This window comes from Amblyomma maculatum, chromosome 6 (assembly GCF_055883805.1).
Source record: "Amblyomma maculatum isolate TAMU_Amacu chromosome 6, ASM5588380v1, whole genome shotgun sequence".
In the NCBI taxonomy this organism is placed as follows: Eukaryota; Metazoa; Arthropoda; class Arachnida; order Ixodida; family Ixodidae; genus Amblyomma; species Amblyomma maculatum.
In genome coordinates this window covers 35,221,497-35,234,227 of record NC_139349.1, presented here as the reverse complement: position 1 = coordinate 35,234,227, position 12,731 = coordinate 35,221,497, and the positions used below count along the sequence as shown (strand labels likewise).

Sequence of the window (12,731 nt, the reverse complement as noted above, 5' to 3'; positions counted from 1 at the left end):
ACGATTGGACTGTTGAGTCATTAGCGATCGCACCGCAGCATTGGTTACATATGAGTTTGCTTGGCGCCACGAATCCCCAAAAGAATGATGTTATACAGTACTTATAAAATTGGGGACAACTTTAAGACTGGCCTGAGAAATCAATATGCAGTAAGCGGTACGAATCGCCTTAAACAAAACCAAAGAAGTCAATTCTTCTTTACCTTAGACAAGTGTGCACATCTAGCTCATTGCGGTACAGAAACGGGAGGCGCAATTTCTTCCAAGTTTCTTATTTTCCACCCATGACCAAGCGCTAATATTAAACTTTGCGTAAAGGGTTTTTTTTTTTTTTTTTTTTTTGCACTAATGGGGTTGAGTTAATGTGTAATAGATAAGCTTGGTGTCGCTAAAAAAAAGAGGTTCCAGGACCACCCCTATCTGGTTGCAGCCCGCTTGTTTATAGATGCGCTAAGAATTTGCTTCCATACTGTAATGTTATTGGATTATAGAAATCTCCTTTAAAGGGCCGATGGTGACAAAAACTGCAGGACGGACAGTAGCACGTTTCTAGGCAGCACATAAAATAATGACACACTATATTTGTGCCCCTAGAATAGGCACCTGATGGGCAAATCTTGTTTTTCAAAAAACAAAACAGTAGAAAATTAAACAATATATATATTTTACGCAAACTTAATAATTTCACAGCAACGCATGAATCGCAGAAAGTGTAGGGGAAGAAATCTTTACATTATATATTTCGGCCAGGGAATGTACTCATGCCATTTGAAAATACACATCCCAGTAAATTTTATAGAAGATGCGTTCTTGTCCCTTGCTTATGTAGAAAGAATCAACGCCTGCGTGCGACCATGCCAATTCGGGTTCTTTAAAATGTAGCCTACAAAATGGTTGGGCATATATAAAACAATAATGCTTCTGTGCACAGATATAGCTAGAACATGAAGCAAAAATGAAATACTCACTCGCAGTGCGATGTCTGTTCTCGATTCCCTCGTTCTCTGTAAAAGAAGAAAACGGACGAAAGGTCTTGTCAGCGCAAAATTTCTGCACCAAGAACACAACAACATCCGCTACGACAGAGCAATTCGCGCAAGAACACGAACCAGGTAAAACTGAGTCGTGCTCGAAGAATGGCCGTTTCGTTGCATGGGCGGTAGCGCGACCATTATATGCGCCCTGTCCTTGAATTTAACAACAATCTCTACGTGCTACACAACCTGAAAGTCTCGAGAACTGCCAAACAATAACCGAAGCTCATAGGCGCGTTATGAACCAATGGTTCAGGTACACACGTGCACTTGTGGAGGTGAAATTAAGCGTCGTCTTTTGTAAGGCGTGAAAATCGATTCGGTTATTCGCTTGCACAGATTGCAACCTTGCATATGGAAGTCTGTAACACGCGCTGTAAATTTATGTCTTAAATAACACGCGTCATCTACGCGCAAATCAACGTCACTTTCTACGCCTTAGAATCTATGAGTAAATTGTATTACAATGTTAATATGCATGCGAATATTTAAGCCCAGCTTAGAGGACTAAAAGACATAAACTCAGTGGTATGTACAGGAAAGCATATAAAAGCGAGCTATATCAAGACGTCCGCGTGCATTAAGGAGTGCCATCAAACATGACACACATTACTTCTTCGCGGTCTTATATTATATTAGGAGATGCGCTAGATCTTCCGTGTATACACAAAATGGGCAGAAAGCCCTCTATGGCTGCGAAAGAAGAAAAGGGATGGAAAAAACAGAAACGCAATAGCCTCGTGGTTCTCACACGAACAGTCGCCATCTTCATTGCCGCTTGACAGGCGTGGAGGAAAAGAAAACCAACAAGCGATACAAAAAAACTCGGAGTCATAGGTAATGCAGCAGAGAAAACAGAAAATTCCACGTTTTCGTCCAAGAAGCGCACAATAAAATGAAGGTAGTTTTCCCCCCGGAACCAGTAGGCGCGGCGCCGACCAATATCTCCAGGGCAGCTTTCCAAATTTCCGTTTTATTTGCACTTTTTTTTTTTTTTTTGCGCGCCTGCCGTTTGCCGAAGACGGAATGCCGACAGGATAGAACGGCGAGGCGTCGCATTGCTGGATTTACCATAATTTATGTAGGCCGTTGGTAGGCCCTGCAGGCACGATGCCGACTGACGAACGAGGGACCACCGATGCCCAAGCCGAATGAGACGATGCGCGTCGCGCTGCCGTTTATGTGTCTAGATAGTTGGAGATGTATGAATTATTTCCCCCGGAGGAAAGCGAACGAGAACAACGTTGGAATGGCGTGGCCACTGCCTCTTGAATGTTTTACTCTCCCTACAACCTCCTTTTCTCTACTATCCTCTCTATGACCGCGCTCAAGGCCCTATGTAGGAACGCAAACAGGGCGGACGTGTTGAAAAAAGTCAAAAAGGACCCGGCGCATACAACGGCTTGTCGAAAGAAATATCAAATTCTTTATAGATGGTGTCCACAGCGAAGACCAGCTATGAACTTAGGGTCTAGTAATTTGGACAATGACTGCGAGTGAACGAAGCAAGAATCAGCAAGAGAGAAGAGAAATAAAAAGAAGCGACGAGCAAACGGGCTCGACAGCGCGCATGCATAATTCGATGAGCGACCGAGAAACGATTTGGGGGAAAGGAAGAAAAGAAGCGCTGTTTTCGGTTCTTCCCGGAGCATCCCGCGGAAACGGATGTCTCGTGGAATCAAAGAGCTTTGGCCCGAATATGGCGGCGGGGGACTGTATCCCGAGTGTCAGCGCCGTCCGTAAAGTATGTGAGCTCCCGTCCTCGTTCTCAGCACCCCCCTCCGCTGCCGGCGGCACATTGCTGCGAGAGACACCGCATATACACGACCCTCGAATAACCTTTTTTCCTCATTTCTTTGGTGCGTACTGGTAGTGAGGATAAGATCCACTGCGCATGAGAAGCAACGCGGGGCTCTTACTCTCTCTAAGTCCCGCATACATCGCCATTGCGGTGCGGCCGACAGTGACGTGGCGGGCATTAAGGGATCTCAAGTTTGAGAACTGATGTTTCTGCAGCGGCATCGAAATACATTGAAACGACTTGGGTCTTCCCTCTGGGGAATACGCAGACGTGAAGAACTTGGGTCTCAGAGGGCACTACGAAACGTCTAGCAGGGAGGCCGCTTCGTTGCAAGCCGAAGCAGGACGCACGGATAAGTATAATAAATGTGTTTGAGAGAAAAAGCGGGCTGGAACCTAAACATGGTGTAGTTCCTTTATATTCGTAGATAAACATCAGATTATATTCCCTTACAGCAAAGTGCTCATATTCAAATGTTGGTTAGGAAGCAATAACTCTGCCTTTAGTCCTACAGATTTGTTCTAAATTGCTTTAATAGTTCATAATCCATTATTCCGAATTCTTGTAGCGAGAGTAATAAAAATCTAACTTAAAGCATTTCAAACAACATTGGCAAGGAATGGCAACGTGTGTAGAGGAAGCTGGTAAAGGAAGTTGGAAGAGGACATCCTTTGATGCTTTTCATGTCCAACCCTTTGATTCCCAAAGACTTTCTTTATCGTTCGAGAAGTTGAAAACTTTTGTATATATTTATATACAATGCACGAGAAAAGCTAAATACATTGGCAAGAAAAAATTGTTTGCGTTTGCACAGAGATAAATGTTTACTAATAACTTTCTTTGTGGTCGTTATTCCCTCGCTAGGCTGTGTAGATGCAATGTCCGGCTGATTATTTCTTTTCCTGAGTCAGTCAAATAAAATATGAGAGCTTGTACAATGCTCTCTTGTAAAGCTAACGTTTACCAGTACCTCACCTTTTTTTATGTGAACATGGAATGGCTCCTCAAGCGGCCTTGCCTAATTCAGCTTCTAATCCAAATAAAGAATATCAGGAGTGTTTTATTTTGCCATATGAAGTTCGCCGGGCCTTGCCTTATAAAAGAAAAAGAATATTGATACTGTTCTTCTTGAGAAACGCTGGGTGTTAAAGGTTAAATGACGAAAATAGTCTTCAGTACTATAAGCTATTTGCTGCACGCTCCGAGACTTTGTGGACGTGCGTTAATTTTTACAGTTGGCGACTTTGACGATGTGTCCTAAAATGTTGATTGGCGCAATGAATATCAGTCAGTGCATCAGAGGTGGGGGAAGTGTCTCTGCTAATTTTGACCTTTCCTCATCAGCACGAACTGAGACTGGCGTTAGTCTTAGCTTTTGGATAAGTTTTTGCGCATGGGCAGCAACACTGCTATGAAGCGAGTTAATTCAAAGCTTTTTCTTAGACTGATGCTGCTGTACTTTTGGGCTAATATCTGCATGCACGTTCTAAAGCATAATGACTATTGGTCTTATTTAGGCTCCTTGCAACCTGGATTTCACATTATCGGACCTCGGTGTGTTTGTTTCTCAAGGTTATATAACATCTCAACAGCACATGACTGCCTCCGAATACAAGCTAAACGACGCAGTCAAACACCGCTGTCTATAGCCACACTGGTCCATGCATGACGGCTTGCAGGGACTTATTCCTTTATAAATGAAAAGCATCCTTGGTGAGGGCGATTATTTCGAAAAGTTCTTGATTTGTAGAGAAGAGGTCGTTCCATTTGATTATTGATGCCTGATCACCTAATTGATGCCTGATCACCTAATAAAATCTTACATGAGAGAAGGGAAACATTAGCGGCTTCTGTTCCCGTACTTTCACTACAGAAGCTATGCAGCCAGGTCTCGCTACGTGCAGTCTTCTATGCATATTTGCCGTCCAATAAATGAATAAGCAGTACTTCAAAGATGCTTCGGAGAAGCAAAGTCGCCAGTAATAATACGCTGACAGGAAAAATGTTGATACGCAAATAAAAAAACGCAAGAAGCGCTAAAAAAAGAAAAGCGCAGTTTAAATTCTCGGCATTGAACACTTTGGCTCGACATTTGCCGAGCTGGAGGTATGGTTCTGCCAATGCACGCACGAGAACGCCGAGAGATAGAGGATAAAAAAAGGAGGAGAGCGCCTCCAAGTGCACCCTTGAGAAACATGGCACGCGGTCACGTTCCGAGAGGTGAGAGATTTCGCTCACAATCGCACTGCACACTGAAGACCGGTGATGATTGCGATGTGGCTCTCAGCCTCGGTCGAGGTTTCGTTCTAAGAAACACGGCGGGTGTAAAGCGCTTCCGCCCTTGCGTGGTTGTCATGGAAACGCAAGCCGTGTCGGATAGCTGACTAGGCGAGGCGAGGAAGCAAGTGGTGCATTCCGTCCTGAGGGAGTCATGAATGCGAGTTGGCCCCCTGTTATAGCAGATCCCCCTCTGCCGTCCCAGCTTCCATCGTCTTCATTGGCGCTTTTCGGAGCTGTAGCTAAGAGCCGTGAATGGAAACGGCCGGCATCCACTCTTCAATGATACTAGTTGTCACACATCAGGTTCTTCTATGTGCGCGCTGTGGATATTTAAATGCGCAAATCATCAAGGTGGAACTTTTGAATGATGCGTTAGATTGTTTTGGCAGGACCTCGCCTAATTTACTATATACAAGATGATATTCATGTTAAAATGCCGCTTGTTTGCGGATTGCATTGAAAACTGTGCACTTGAAGTCAATGATTTCGCGAAGGGAAGAGAAGGTAAAAGAGAGACAGAGAGTGAGAAGGCGGATATAGTGCACATAGATTGGTATTCTGCTTGTATTGTTGTCACCGCTAGCTTTTGATGCCTGAGAGCTAGACTGTAGGTGCGTGGCTTTTCAGTGATACAGATTTTTTTCTTCAGTTGCTATAAGTCAGCCATTAAAACGCAAGATACGAAAAACCTTGACTTCAGCTTAAGGTAAGTGCTTACTTAGTTTAGAGAAGGTCGCCAACGCTTTGCGTGCTGCTTCTTTGTGTCGTGCACTAGGCGGCTGGCGTTTTCTCTTTATGAGCCAAATTTCATTTTAAGAGCAGCCTGGAAATAGAGCGTCGTGAACTTCGATTCCAAGATTTTTCGGTCAACTTGTTAGGTTTCTTGGGGCTAGGCCATTTATAAAGAAAAAATAATGTTTTCATCGAATTGCGCGTAAATTTTATTGAGCTTTATGCTTCCTTTATATAACTTCTTGACAGCTGTACAGGCGTAGTGTCACGCGCTGCCCTAGATTCCTGTTGTCGAAGTGTGGTTCGCAATGTCTCACACAAGCTTTAGGAATGCAGCAAGAAAAAGTGAACAAAAGTTAACGCTATAAGTGAGCACCTCGACGCCTTACCCTGGACGGCAAACACGCCAAGCCGAATGAGAAATGGAGTTAGGCACGTGCAGTTTGCCCATCGGCACTGTTCCATGCTTTGTCAAGCAAGTTGGGTTTGAAACCCAGCTAAACGAAACTGAAATTGAAGGGCACTTCATGCTACATGCTGTGTGAATATAGCCTTACTCGTTCAGCTGTCTTTCTCTGTACTCCTTTATTTTTGTTGCCTATTTAATAATCCCCCCCCCCCCCCCCTTTCCGCCTCTCTTCTGCCGACCACTGTTACGGTGGCGACTTCAGTGAAAGAATTACTGCAGGGCTGACATACTTTATTCTTCTTGAGAACAAATTCTAACCTAGCAGAAAGATCCAAAGAACGGTCAGAAGGAGAAGCGAGGACTGAGCACGCCCTACGGCTCTGTAAGAATGCGCTGTGAGAACTTTACCGCGTGGTTACTGTGAATACCCTAGACAGCCCACCATCTTTCTTTAGAAGTCACCAGCAGACGCGGAACAGACACGGCGCCTTGGAACTCTTGCTCTGTGCTACCCAATCTTTCTGGCGAAGTGTTACTGCCGCGCACGGGAAGAGATCAAAACTTGACAAGATGCCAATGCTCGGAAGCGAATATGTTTAATTCCCGGCTGCTAGGAAACTTTCAGAGAATGGCGCAGCGAATGCAAATGACAGAAAGTAACTAAATGGCCAGTAGCCACCATAGCGTTCAAGCGATTCTTAAGTTGTCAACGAGTGCGAGACAAAGCAAGCAACTTGAAAACGTAACAATAGGGCGCGAGGTTCTTTCCCAGCTTCCCTCCCCAAAGAACTAGAAGTTACACCCCCTGTGATTCATACGAGCGATAGTTTCAATACGAAACCTGCCAGCTACGTTGCGTCACGCCGAGCATAACGGCCACAACGCAGAGTGAAGCCCACGCTAGACTCGGCGCTCTGTGAGCTGGCATGTACGTGCATAGCAAACGACATCACGAACCTCGCCCGCTCGGTGTTTTCTCTGCCAAAGGAATTGTTGCCCCAAAATCCAAAACTGGCGTGCAAATTATTGTCAAAGAGATTACGATTTGTGACACCCCGAGAACGATGACGAGCATGCACCTCACTAAGGTGCATTAGTGACGCGGCCAGCAGGCGAGTTGGAGAGAACATATAAGGCAGTGCATGAACGTTTGAATCGTATTTGATTGTCCAGGCCCACATCGTTCTTTCGAGAGGGCCAACAAAGGTGAACAGTAATTTTACAGCAAAGCCATCGACTTGGTTACATCATTAAGGTCTATTGCTCCCTGAAGAAAGATGATTTGATGATATACTAGAGCACACTGCTGAACAGTCCCTTGGTATCTAAGCAGGCCTACTATTCCCTTTCATCGGCACCAGAGTTTAGCAGCGTTGCGGTTGAGGTTCAGGGTATATGTTCTGTCTTTATTAGTGTTTCTGAAGGCTCCCCTAAGATTCCGAATTCATTGACGTCATCAGTCGCACATTCAAATATTGCTCTTGCTTCTTCCCCACTGCGACGAGAAAGTTTTAAGCACGCTTAATACTTCTAATTACGATCGCAGCATTAGTACCGTGGTAAGTTTCAGGAGGAACATAAGCTTTGCCGTGCACTAAGAGAGCAGTGCCCTCTTTGTTAACAAAGTTGGGCCCTTACTGCATCGATAAGTGGAATTCGCTCGACAGCTTCTCTTCAAGGGCGCGTATTTTCTTCGTAGTTACTAAACCGCTTAAAAAGAAATCCACATTAAAACAGGTCAGAAAAGACAAAGACGGAACAGGCACAACAACATGTTGTTGTGCTTGCTTCGTCTTTGTCTTTTTCGCGCTGTTTTATTATGGATAACCAAAACCAGCTCGCCCAGCTTTCTGTTCCCTTAAAAAAAAAAAAAAAAAGCCGTTGCGGGCAAAATGTAATACTAAAACGTTTTTATAATATCCGCGTCACATTAAAGATACACTTCTTTATTTCACTCTTGCTTCATGGTACTCAAGGAACCAGCAGAGTTTTGCTTTTGGACCATTTTGCGCGCTAGCCCGCGGTTCATGAAAAGAACCCAATCACTGCCTATGGGGGTAAAAAAAAAAGAGAGAAAAAAAAAGACAGCTTCGTGCTCGTGATCAACATTTGAAGTTGGATCCCTTCAAGAATGTAATTGAAAAACAAAATAGCTGATAAGCACAAAATGGAGTGTGAGGGAGCAGCCATTGCCCTTGTTTGCGAACAAGCGAGCATCTGTCAGGCGTACAGCTTACGAGCGCTTAAGCACTAAGCCTCTCAGCGTGCTCTTTTTCCCAACACTGGACTTATATTTATCGCCATCGTCTTCTAATCACGTAGAAATGTATCGCTTAAAGACAGTCTCGTGGGGGCCTTCCAAGGGTCGATACTATTTCAAGAGATAGAGTAAACTGACGTTCAGGGCACATTTATATTTCAGACACGGTGCTGGTCTCCGGGAGCAGCCAGATAGCTTCAGGATTGTCTTATCAGGTTTTCCTTGCTGCAGATTTGCTGTTTCGTTACCAAAACAAATAATCGACGATTAAACTAGAATACAGCCCGTTTTAATGACGTAAAGTTTGCTCCCAACAAGAAGAAGGAGGCAGAAGTTATAGAGAAGAAACGTAACCGGTCTACTATTTGTCTAGGCTCCAGTGGAGACAGAGGTTTCAGCAATACGAACACTTTTTTTTTCACTTATTGTTTATTTCATAAAACTAGCCATAAGCAATAGACATTCTGACTGACTGCTCGACAACAGTGCCACCGGGAAATTTCAAGCGAGCGTGTCTCCTGAATTGAAACACTTACGAATAATTCTGTGTAGTTGTTTTCTTTTCCTTCTCTAGTTTTAGCTCGAGCTTTCATGGCCACCGGTTTCTCCGCTACCTATCTGAAGTTCAGCGAACAATATCGATCATTGTCCGCGGTAGTAGCAAAAGCAGCTCTGTGCTCTTGTCCGTCGGTGAAAGTTGTTCCTTTAAAGGTGCCATTGGGTGCATACCAGCTTTTAAACCTGAAACTGGGTTAGGTTAGATTCTGGAAGAAAAAAAATGAGCAAAAACTGGGTTGTTCTTTAGAGAAGCCTCACTCGCGCTGAGAGGAAAGGGATGGGAGGAAAGTGGTAAAGAAAACGAAAAGAGGAACACATGCACGTCAGTGAGAAGAGGTCGGCTATCCGACCTGAGTACAACTAAAAAACTAGTATTCTGAGAGCACCCGTATTTGTTCACTGTCTCTCTGAATCACTGTGAGAAGCAGAAGATGGTATGCCCACAATTCTGTCCATTCATCACTATACTTCTGAGGAAGCAGTTTTCGATCTTAGGCCAGATAAAAGCAAGTGACAGATATTTCTCAGGAAGTAGTTTTCGGCTTAGGCCAGATAAAAGAAAGGAGAAAATAACTATTTTTTGCAGGAGGGAGGCGGGAGGGGGGGGGGGGGGGTGGAAGCTTCCGCTGATGCCCCGTGTGCACATTTATTTTTTTTTCCCTCATGCTCTTCACAGCCCACCGCTAATGGTTGCTTTAGAAAGCGCACTTAAAGCGAGGTGCGATGTTTTTTTTTTTTAACTGCTGCCAGATTTTTTAAAATATCGGCCTGCGCAGGAGTGAGGGCACTAATGAAACTGTATTTAATTTGGAGAAATCAAAGTACATACTTGATATTTCTTCCAGACGAGTGCTAAAGCCCCAGCTGCACCCTGGAACCCTTCTTTACTAAGTTTTCTTCAATGTCCGATCAGTTGCTTTGCTGCAAAAATTCGCTGTTATTTATTTATTTTTTTGCTTAAGCCCCATTTTGCCACGCAACTACATTACAAATACCTTTCATGTTTGCATACTATGGCACCTCGACTGAACACGACCTTCTGTGCCACCCGCCACCACATCGTACCAACGCTTCACCTTCGGGAAATTCTACGCTTCATACAGCCTGAGCGTTGTGATACACAGCCAAAATATTCAATGAAACCACTCTAAGAATCACCGTACAGGTAGACAAATGCATATACCGAGCACTTGTAGTACAATGTTTGATTGCTTGAGTTCTGTACTTCAGAGCCATTCGTCTTATCTTTACTATGCATTAATTTATGAAGATTACTTTAAAAATTAGATGCTCAAAAGTATGCAACACTCTGTTTACATCGGCCAACTATCAACAACGGTACGTAGTAAACAGCCTGCCTATTTCTTTGCTTGCACCAGAGCTCTTCCTTTCTCTTCCTGGTCCAGACATTCCTGCCAGAGTTTCAGATAGGGTCCGCTTAGCCGCTAGGGTCACAGCTGTGCATTGAGGGGCAATGAGCCTTCATCAGAGCTGTCAGCCGTGGCGATATTTTGGGCTACATTTGCTACCTAAACTTTCAAAATGCCTCCCGATTGACGCATTAGAGGATGTTAGGATGTGCTCACCAATAGGGGCGATTGCAGGGACGAGGCTAGTCATGTAAGAATGCCTCGACAAAGCAAACGTCAGACATGAAATTAACTGCGCAGCATTTTGATTAATACAACCCCCTGGTAATAAGATTTGTACCGTTGCAGTGCCCAATGAGTGCCTATTAGACGAGACGCAGTGTCGCTTACTTGTCTCCTGTCTACAGTTTGTACTCTGCGACCGTAAAACTTGAACACTCAAGCGAAAACGCCACCGCAGTTCGTGTGCAACACCTGGCGCGTAGTCGCTACGCTATAGGCACAGGCAATGATCTTTGTCGGTCGATATCGGTTGGCATGTCGTCAGTAAACGCATTTTCTGGGCTGTTTTCACCCTTGTCGTACTGCGGGGATGTTTAGCGAATTGCCGATGGTTATATTTCGTAAAAAAAAAGCTGAGCACTTTTGATATATATCCTTCATCTGCTGGGCCGATAGCTCTAAACTTCTGCAGAATGACAAACCTTCTAGCAGCGCCAATGAATTTTGAACCTATAACTCCGGGAAACACATTGATGCTCCGTGCGACTGGTGCTTCCCACTGATTGTATCTACTTTAACCAAAGCGACTAAGAGTTGATTTTAAATCGTTTTAACCGAGAGTATATTTGGTGAGCATTTGCAGTAATTAAAAGATTCTAAACTCTTCTTCGCAGCACTGCTTGGAGATCAGGTCACACCTGCGTTTTCGTTTCGCCAGTTGTACGCGCGTCCTGCAACTTAGGCAATCGTGAATTTTGTGTCGCTGCGGCTGCCGGAACACTGTATCGACTATTTCATCGCTAAAACTTTTGAATTCGCTTCACGAAATCGTTGAAATCACTCTCGCGAATCTTATGGATCCGCTTCCTCTACTCATTGTGGAAGGCGGCCGGCATCAGCTTTTCGGGCCTCAAAGACTATTGATCGTTCTTCACGAACGTACACATATTTCAAGGCAGAGGCGTAAATCATTTATATGCTGCCCCACTAAATGTCCGCTTTGTTTCGCTAGGCAGCTCGCGGGACTTTTCTCTGTAACGTCGCTGTAGCCGGAATGGCATGTCGACGCGTAAAAAGCGCTAAACATGTTCCTATGCACACAAAGTAATTAACAGAAGGCACAAACCACAGCAAATGTTTAATTTTGCCGTCATCTGAGCGGCTGATTACTTCTCAGTCTCGGCAGTGCCCTGTATCTTGAACGTTGTTCTTCTGTGCACAGTGGCGTCTTGGCGCGGCAGCTGCGAGCGGTATATAAACCTTTCCCATACCGTTACGGAGAACGTTCGCGACTAGTGAATGTTGGAGGCAGTGCCTGTACCCATAGAGTTTCTTACTCTTATCTAGAGGGAAAGCTGTGCTGCCGTCTATGGGAGTTTACATGGAGTTTCCAGACGGCCAGTTGAGCCGCCATGGGCGCTCAAAGCATCATAGGCCGGATAGCTACCGAGTGCAGAACTACAACTTTTGGCCAAAACGAATGCAAAGATAAACGTTGCTCTACCGTAAATAATGCCCTAAGATTGAATATTGTGACTATAAATTGCAGAAAAGAGAGAGAAACAGCATGTCAGTGTGATATTTATCCAATATAAGCGATGGCTCTTTCTCCCATTGGCTTAGTTTTGAGCAGCACAAGTACTAATATTTTGCACTTAATAGGCAAACTTTGAAATTAAAAAAAGTTATGAAAATATTTATGGTTGCGCAATCACTTAAGGAAGTTTTTAGTGGCATTTCGGGAAACAAAAACCACTTATTGGCGACGTCTGGTTTTGCGCCTTCGCTACTATGGCTTTCGCGGTCTATGTGCGCACCTTCAGATGATGATGCTAACGAAAAAGAAACATCGCAGTAACGCCACTCCACGTACCCGAGAAAAACCGACTGTCCCGCAACAAGTAGCACACCGGCCCATGATTCTTAGCGCGCCCATGGTGGCTGAAGTGCAGCGCCCTCAGCTTTCCCTCTAGTTAGTGTAGGAACTCTATGCCTGTACCCAAGTGCTAATGATATCGAACTTCTGTTTGACTACTTCTGAAGATGTATCAATTAGGAAAATAAT

At 44.5% G+C, this 12,731-nt stretch overlaps 1 protein-coding gene across 1 annotated transcript in view; it reads right to left on the bottom strand.

Annotated features, from left to right (window-relative positions):
* Positions 1 to 12,731, bottom strand: part of LOC146185492 (uncharacterized) — a 193,783-nt gene that overhangs the window by 106,497 nt on the left and 74,555 nt on the right. The window contains exon 2 of the mRNA XM_084607840.1: positions 969 to 1,004. Within this exon, the coding sequence (XP_084463966.1) occupies positions 969 to 1,004 (36 nt within the window). The remainder of the gene's footprint in view (positions 1 to 968; positions 1,005 to 12,731) is intronic.